We start from the raw sequence: 8123 nt of genomic DNA, 5'->3' as shown, positions 1-8123 counted from the left end.
GTCATGGTAGTAACAGCAAGGCTCCTCGCAGGGTCTTAACTCTTGCACGACCGCAGCCGAGGAGACGGACACGCACGCACACACACGCACACACACACACACGCACACACACACACACACACACGGGCTGTGCTGGGAGAGGACAGGGGTGGGGAAGGATTGCATGGGGACTACACAGCACACAAGATAAGCACCAACGTGTACCTCAACACCTCGGAATTAATGACTTTTGAAAAAGTTCTCAGTTTATGAAAAGCTGAGTTTAAATAGGAGCTGGTGTCTTCACAAAAGACAGACATCCTCTCAGTATCCCTCTATAAAACACATACACACACCCACAAGCACACACACACACACACACATAAGCACACGCACACACACTCAAGCGCACGCACACATGCAAACACACACATGCAAGCGCACACACACACACACACACACACACAGATGACAAATGTTGTAAGGTATAAATCACCCAGTGAAGAATGTGTTAAATGCACTACCCTAAATGCCCTATTAATCAGCAGAGCAGCAGCACACACTAATATATACTCGGAGAAACACGAGAGAGGAGAGAGAAAAAGCGCAGATCTGTGTAGGATAAGAGAGCAAGAGAGAGAGAGAGAGAGCGAGCGAGAGAGAGAGCGAGTGAGAGAGAGCGAGAGCGAGAGAGAGAGAGAGAGCCCCACTCGTTTTACTTTTAGAGCTAGCACAGCACAGAGCCACCAGGTCTTCAAAAGACAGCTGGAGGAGGAGGTGGCTAGAAACGTCTCGAGTTGGTTTCTCTCCGTGTCGAAACTTCTGTTTGTTCTCTCGCGCTTTGTTCACCCAGAGACACCAGCGGCCCCCGACGCTCTTACTACACAAACACAAACAGACTTTGCTGAGGTCACAATCAAGTGGAAGACTGACTGTCATCAGCCGCCCCAGTATAAACACGCTTTCTGTGCACTTTATCGCCATCACAGCAAATTAAGGATCAACTAGCAGACAAAATACTAATGACTATGGGTCAGTGTTTTGTCTCGCCACCCCCCCCCCCCCCAAATGGCGACACAAAGAAAGAACAGTAACAGAGCGTAACCTGTATGACAGCAGTCCGAGAACTTATATCAACAAATGCCATCTTTTCGTTTTCTTTCCGATATTTCTAAAAATATTTTAAGCTTGATTTATACTTTATACTTGTCAAAAGTTTTCATCTAAAATTCAGTGCTTAGTTCACACTCGACTTTGTCTATTGGTTCTTGTAACGGGGGCAGTTGTGTGCAACACTCGTGTGAGTAAGTGTGAGACGCCTGAAGAAAGAGTGTGATAGCTATACAGGGTCAATGTTCCTCAATGTCTAAGAAACACGTTGAGCAAACTCTTAATGAAAAGCCCTTTCCTCATCACAATGTATAATTATAATAGTCGCATTGTGTATAAACCGCAGGACAGTGTTTTATGCAAGTAAAAAAAAACAAAATAAACATTAATATGTTTTTTTTCCCTCTTATTTTTATTAAAAGTGCTCTAAGCAATGCTGGGTAATGTCACTTCTGTTGACAAACAAAACAGAAAGCTAACTCGCTACTTCCTCCCCCTCCCTCCGATGCAATTGAAACTCTCCTAAACGCGCATCTCGTCTGTGATTTGTTGGAACAGTTTGTTATGTTTTTATGGGCAAGGTTTGCCCAAGTTGTTTTGTGGCTGTTTTTGGAGCCTGGGTTGTCCACAAAGATCGCGTTTTTTTACAGTCTATTCAGGACACAGGCAGCTAGCGGATGGTGAAGTGATGTTTGCTGTAAGTGACAAAAAATGTTTTAGCCTAAAAAACGTATGACATCGCTTAAAGCACCTTTAAGTACTTACTATGTTGAAACCGATGTGGGCGTCTTTCCACCAACACAGAACTTGTTCTGCTTCTGTTCAGAATTCTTTGAGTCTTCATGTTTAATCTACTGAATCTAGTGAACCAGCCGTCATTTCCACGAGTTTGGATGTGTCATCAACAGAAGGTGTTGCGTGTATAACTGGACTACAGAATGACACGCCATGGTTTACAGGGAAAATAACCTTTCCGATTCCGAGCTGATTTATTGTTTGGTGGAAATGCTCAGAATGGTTCAGCATCTGGAACGTGAACCAGAACAGAGCTGGTTCTCTGCTCGTGGAAAAGACCTGTCTAAGGGCCCGAATATAGTCCTGCGTCTGTGTCATGCGCATGCAGCACGTGACGAGAATTTCTGGGTTTGTTTGTGGGGTGGTGCTGGGTTTGTTTGTGGGGTCGGTGCTGGGTTTGTTTGTGGGGTGGTGCTGGGTTTGTTTGTGAGGCTAGTGCTGGGTTTGTTTGTGTGGGGTGGTGCTGGGTTTGTTTGTGGGGTGGTGCTGGGTTTGTTTGTGAGGCTAGTGCTGGGTTTGTTTGTGGGGTGGTGCTGGGTTTGTTTGTGGTGCTAGTGGCAAGCTGGCTTACCCCAGTCTTGTCACAGAGTCTAAGCGTGTTGAAGGAGCCCACAGCAAACAGCTCTCCATCAGGAGCCCACGCCAAGGAGGTGATGGGGTAGTCATGGGGTGCTGACACGTTCAGCAGACGGCCATAGCTGTCCCACACCTGCAGACACACACACACACACACACACAGACACACACACACACACACACACACACACACACACTTTGATTGTTGTTATCATGCATTTTTCACTTAGTTAAAAAATAACAGGGGTCGTCTACGAGGGGTTATAGAAATTGTCTGGTAGACATAAAGAGTTGTGTGCTTACACCTCCACCCTGAGGATAATCTTTGCTTACACCTCCACCCTGAGGATAATCTTTGCTTAAAACCTCCACCCTGAGGATAATCTTTGGACGGGCCTCCTTATTGCTTAGGCTTGTAACAAAGACCCTCTCATCATCAAGATAGCTTACGCAAGATGTTAACACAATGACCCAAAATAAACACACTGTTAAGAATGATATGGGTCTGATATGCACAGGACTCTTGCTGCAAGAAATGATAGCAATACGTCTAGTGTTCAGAATAACTAAACGCCTTAAAAACCTTCACAGGCAGAGTAATGCGGAGTTGAAACAACAGGTCAAGTGCACACACAAGCTGCTTAGGCATATGAGCCAGCTCATTACTACACAGGCCCTGCTGCTTAGGCATATGAGCCAGCTCATTACTACACAGGCCCTGCTGCAGCAACCCATCAGCACAGCATGAGGAGGGCCACAAGGGATCCCCAGTGAGAGAGCTCTCCATTACTGTGGTCTAGTGTTAAGAGCAGTTCATCTGAGTGCTGGCATTAACAATGATGGAGACGGTGGTGGTCACACACACACACACACACACACACACACACACACACACAGTGTAGAGTGCAGAGATGCATCCCGTTTAACTCAACTCTTGTTCTGTACCACTCACCTTATATCGACAGTCCTCTGCTCCAGACAGTATCAGGTCATTGACAGAGTTCCAGTCCACTTTCAGGATGATCCCATCATGGGCCTTCCACTGGACACAAATGAAAGAGACGATCGATGTCACAAGGGCCTCACACTCACACACACCACGCACAAACTCACACACATATTTCTGAATCTACACCAGAATATACACATGTTCTGAACCTCCACCAGAATGTACACATGTTCTGAACCTCCACCAGAATGTACAGGTTCTGAATCTACACCAGAATGTACAGGTTCTGAATCTACACCAGAATGTACACATGTTCTGAACCTCCACCAGAATGTACACATGTTCTGAACCTACAAAAGAATGTACACATGTTCTGAACCTCCACAGTCTCTCAATCTCCACTCCAAAGCTTAACCCTAATTCAGAACACAGCTCTAGTTCAGTTCAATGCCACTGGACTGGCCATTTTGGGCTATGGCATCATATTCCAATAACAAAGCCGCTTTAATGGACGTCCAACAACTGAAACCATAATGAAGAATAATGAAAGTGTCTATTAGTCCAACAAAATAAACTGAGTGCAATATAACTTTTTAGTGATGCCCATATATTCAATAACTACCAAACTCGCCTGCATTCTCACGAAGCTGGCATGCATTTGAGATTAGGAATTCCCACAGCACCAACAGACAGAGCGAAGCATCGGACATCAATTAAGAGTGTGCAGTCGGCCGTGCTATCTCTGTGCACTCCTGCTTGGCCTCGGCCTGGGAGAGGGACAGGCTCCAACTGTTTAGAGAAGCTGAAGACATAGAACTGGAGACATGATTTGAGCTCAAGGATATCTTTACCTGACCTGCACAAACACTTACGAAACCACGTCCATGCTATGGCCGCATGCAGATGTCAGTGTTGATTGGGGCACTACATCCGGTCAAGTTCAAGTGCAGTTCGGCTATGAACGAGAGTGACAACGGCAGTCTAAACTGAACTTAGTCCGTTTAAAGAAAAAGACAATAGTGTGACAGACGACTGGTCAACAACATAACACTAGAATGCATTTCATTTGGCAGAGGATTTGGCAGAAGGTACTGACTGCCCAGAGTGGCGATAATAATTCAAAAGCTTTGGTGAAAACACAGCAAGAGAGAGGATGCAAGCCGGGGCACTGAGGAGTGTGAGTTCACCAAGACATCACCAAGACATCAGGGAGTGTGAGTTCACCAAGACATCACCAAGACATCAGGGAGTGTGAGTTCACCAAGACATCAGGGAGTGTGAGTTCACCAAGACATCACCAAGACATCAGGGAGTGTGAGTTCACCAAGACATCAGGGAGTGTGAGTTCACCAAGACATCAGGGAGTGTGAGTTCACCAAGACATCACCAAGACATCAGGGAGTGTGAGTTCACCAAGACATCACCAAGACATCAGGGAGTGTGAGTTCACCAAGACATCAGGGAGTGTGAGTTCACCAAGACATCAGGACATCCAGGAGTGTGAGTTCACCAAGACATCACCAAGACATCAGGGAGTGTGAGTTCACCAAGACATCAGGGAGTGTGTTCACCAAGACATCACCAAAGACATCAGGGAGTGTGAGTTCACCAAGACATCACCAAGACATCAGGGAGTGTGAGTTCACCAAGACATCACCAAGACATCAGGGAGTGTGAGTTCACCAAGACATCACCAAGACATCAGGGAGTGTGAGTTCACCAAGACATCAGGGAGTGTGAGTTCACCAAGACATCAGGGGAGTGTGAGTTCACCAAGACATCAGGGTGTGAGTTCACCAAGACATCACCAAGACATCAGGGGAGTGTGAGTTCACCAAGACATCACCAAGACATCAGGGAGTGTGAGTTCACCAAGACATCATCACACCAAGACATCACCAAGACATGTGAGTTCACCAAGACATCAGGGAGTGTGAGTTCACCAAGACATCAGGGAGTGTGGAGTTCACCAAGACATCAGGGAGTGTGGGAGTTCAGTCCCAAGACATCAGGGGAGGAGGAGTAGGAGTCTGAAGACCAAGACATCAGGGAGGTGAGTTCACCAAGACATCAGGGAGGAGTAGACCAAACAATAGGAGCATGAGTGTGTGTGTGTGTGTGTGTGTGAGTCCACCAAGACATGTGTGTGTGTGTGAGTGTGACATGGAGGATGAGAGCAAGAATATGAGAGCATGTGTGTGTGTGTGTGTGTGTGTGTGTGTGTAATGAGCATGTGTGTGTGTGTGTGTGTGTGTGTGTGTATGAGAGCAGAGAGCTTGAGTGTGTGTGTGTGTGTGTGTGTGTGTGTGTGTGTGTGTGTGTGTGTATGAGAGCATGTGTGTGTGTGTGTGTGTGTATGAGAGCATGTGTGTGTGTGTGTGTGTGTGTGTGTGTGTGTGTGTGTGTGTGTATGAGAGCATGTATGTGTGTGTGTGTGTGTGAGAAAGCATGTGTGTTTGTAGGTGTGTGTGTGTGTGTGTGTGTAAAGCGTGCGTGCGTGCGTGTGTGTGTGTAAAGCGTGCGTGTGTGTATATGTAAAGCGTGTGTGTGTGTGTGTGTGTGTGTGTGTGTAAAGAGTGTGTGTGTGTGTAAAGTGTGTGTGTGTAAAGCGTGTGTGTGTGTGTGTGTGTGTGTGTGTAAAGCGCGCGCGTGTGTGTGTGTGTGTAAAGTGTGCGTGTGTGTCGGGGGTGGGGTGGGCATGTGTCCTTGCGTGGCGTATGCTAACATATGCTGGCTGACAGATCCCCTGACTGTTCTCTGTTAGGGTAATTGCTTGCACTTGTCCTAATTGAAAACATGGGAACGTGTTCACAGGTGGCGGGGGATGAGGTTGCCCTTACACACGTAACCCCCTCATGGCTCCTCCAAACCTCCTAACAACCCCCCCCAACCTATTAACAACAAGACTCTCATAATCTACAACCCCCCAACCTATTCACAACAAGACTCTCATAATCTACAACCCCCCCAACCTATTAACAACAAGACTCTCATAATCTACAACCCCTCTCCACTAGCCCTACACACACTCTCTGCGTCTGACCTGGGGCTAAGCCACTCTGATGATACACACACACACCCCTCACTCTGATGATACACACACACACACACACACACACACACACACACAAACACAAACACACACCCCATGCTGCAATAGATGCAGTGACTGAGAATCAGTTGATGATGTGCACACAGAAATGACCGATAGCTTAGCTGGGGCAGCCGTGGCCTACTGGTTAGCGCTTCCAAACCAAATTTCACTCAATGGATCAAAAGAATGTATATACTTATACATACATACCCCCTCACTCTGATGATACACACACACACACACACACACACAAGGCATTACCATGGTAGCACACAGGCAGAAATACTCACACATACGCACACACACACACGCTCAAACTCATGCGCTCTCACACACACACACACACACACACACACACACACACACACACAGTCTTTGGGGAGGGGTTGGGGGGTACTGAGGGAGCACAGGTCAGGCTGGGGGGGATACGGTGTGCGGGGGAGACCTGGCTAAGCCATTATGGTGTTTACCCAAGGTCCCCAGCGCCGTCCACTAGCCACCAGAACAAATAAATACACACGCAGCAAGTAGGAGAGATTATTCACCCCAGAGTCAAGCCTCCCAGCATGGGCACACGTGCACACACACATGCAGACACAAGCACACACACACACACACACACTCAAGCAATGCACACACACATACCCATACATGCAGGTTGATGCACGCACGCATGCACGCACTCTTTCCAACTACTTGTTCAATGACTTAAGATCCTGTTAAAAAAAAATTAAAATAAATCACTGAAAAGGATAACCTAGAACTGGACGAATCAGAGGATTGGAATAAGGCTAAAAGGAATCAGGAATCAACACCACATGACTCAGTCTCTACCAAACGCATGTGGGAATCAGAAATCAACACCACATGACTCATACATTGACTTATTTGTGGCGGCCCACCACAATATCAATATTGACCATCACACAATAATTTTTCCAGGTTGTACTAAATTGTGCTTAAATCTAGTTCAGCATCAGCATCATAGCACGCTGCATTAATGTGTTAAAAACGGTTGCATTCAAGTTAATTCTGCAAACCTGCCACCACAAATAGAATTCAATTCTGTGGAAAACACTGTAACGCATGTGTAATATGAACACGACAACACACCAGAGAAGCCAAAATGAGCTGAGGTGTGTCAGTGATGCTCTGTGAGTGAGTGAGTGAGTGAGTGTCCTGCTGGGGTCTGGACCTGGCTGTGTCCAGAGAGGGTCAGGGGCCTACCTGCAGCACTTTGGAGCTGGGCTGCAGAGGCTTGATGATGAGCTGCTTGCCTGACGTGTACAGGATCCTGTCAGAGTCAGGGCCCCACGCCACCGAATACACAGGAGATCCTACAGAGAGACGGGGAGGGAGAGAGAGAGAGAATAAGAGAGGGAGAGAGGGAAGGAGAGAGAGAGGGAGAGAGGGAGGGAGAGAGGGAATAAGAAAGGGAGAGAGGGAATTAGGATGGGAGAGAGGGAGAGAGAAAGGAAATAAGGGAGAGAGCGAGGGAGGGAGGGAGGGAGAGAGAGAAAGAGACAGGGAGAAATAGAAAAAAAGACATTTGAAACATTTTGAATTGAGTGAGTGAGTGAGTGAGTGAGTGCATACTGTATGCATACCTTAGTATAAAAA

The 8123-nt window shown here is 46.9% G+C and overlaps 1 protein-coding gene across 1 annotated transcript in view; it reads right to left on the bottom strand.

Annotated features, from left to right (window-relative positions):
* ift80 (intraflagellar transport 80 homolog (Chlamydomonas)) overlaps positions 1 to 8123 on the bottom strand; it is an 83614-nt gene that overhangs the window by 62232 nt on the left and 13259 nt on the right. Inside the window, exons 6-8 of the mRNA XM_048265239.1 lie at positions 7731 to 7840; positions 3413 to 3502; positions 2456 to 2593 (exon numbers count right to left, since the gene is read on the bottom strand). Of these exons, the coding sequence (XP_048121196.1) occupies positions 2456 to 2593; positions 3413 to 3502; positions 7731 to 7840 (338 nt within the window). The remainder of the gene's footprint in view (positions 1 to 2455; positions 2594 to 3412; positions 3503 to 7730; positions 7841 to 8123) is intronic.

This window comes from Alosa alosa, chromosome 15, assembly GCF_017589495.1.
Source record: "Alosa alosa isolate M-15738 ecotype Scorff River chromosome 15, AALO_Geno_1.1, whole genome shotgun sequence".
Lineage (NCBI taxonomy): Eukaryota > Metazoa > Chordata > Actinopteri > Clupeiformes > Clupeidae > Alosa > Alosa alosa.
Note: the sequence above shows the minus strand (reverse complement) of the source record. Positions and strands in the feature narration are given on the sequence as shown.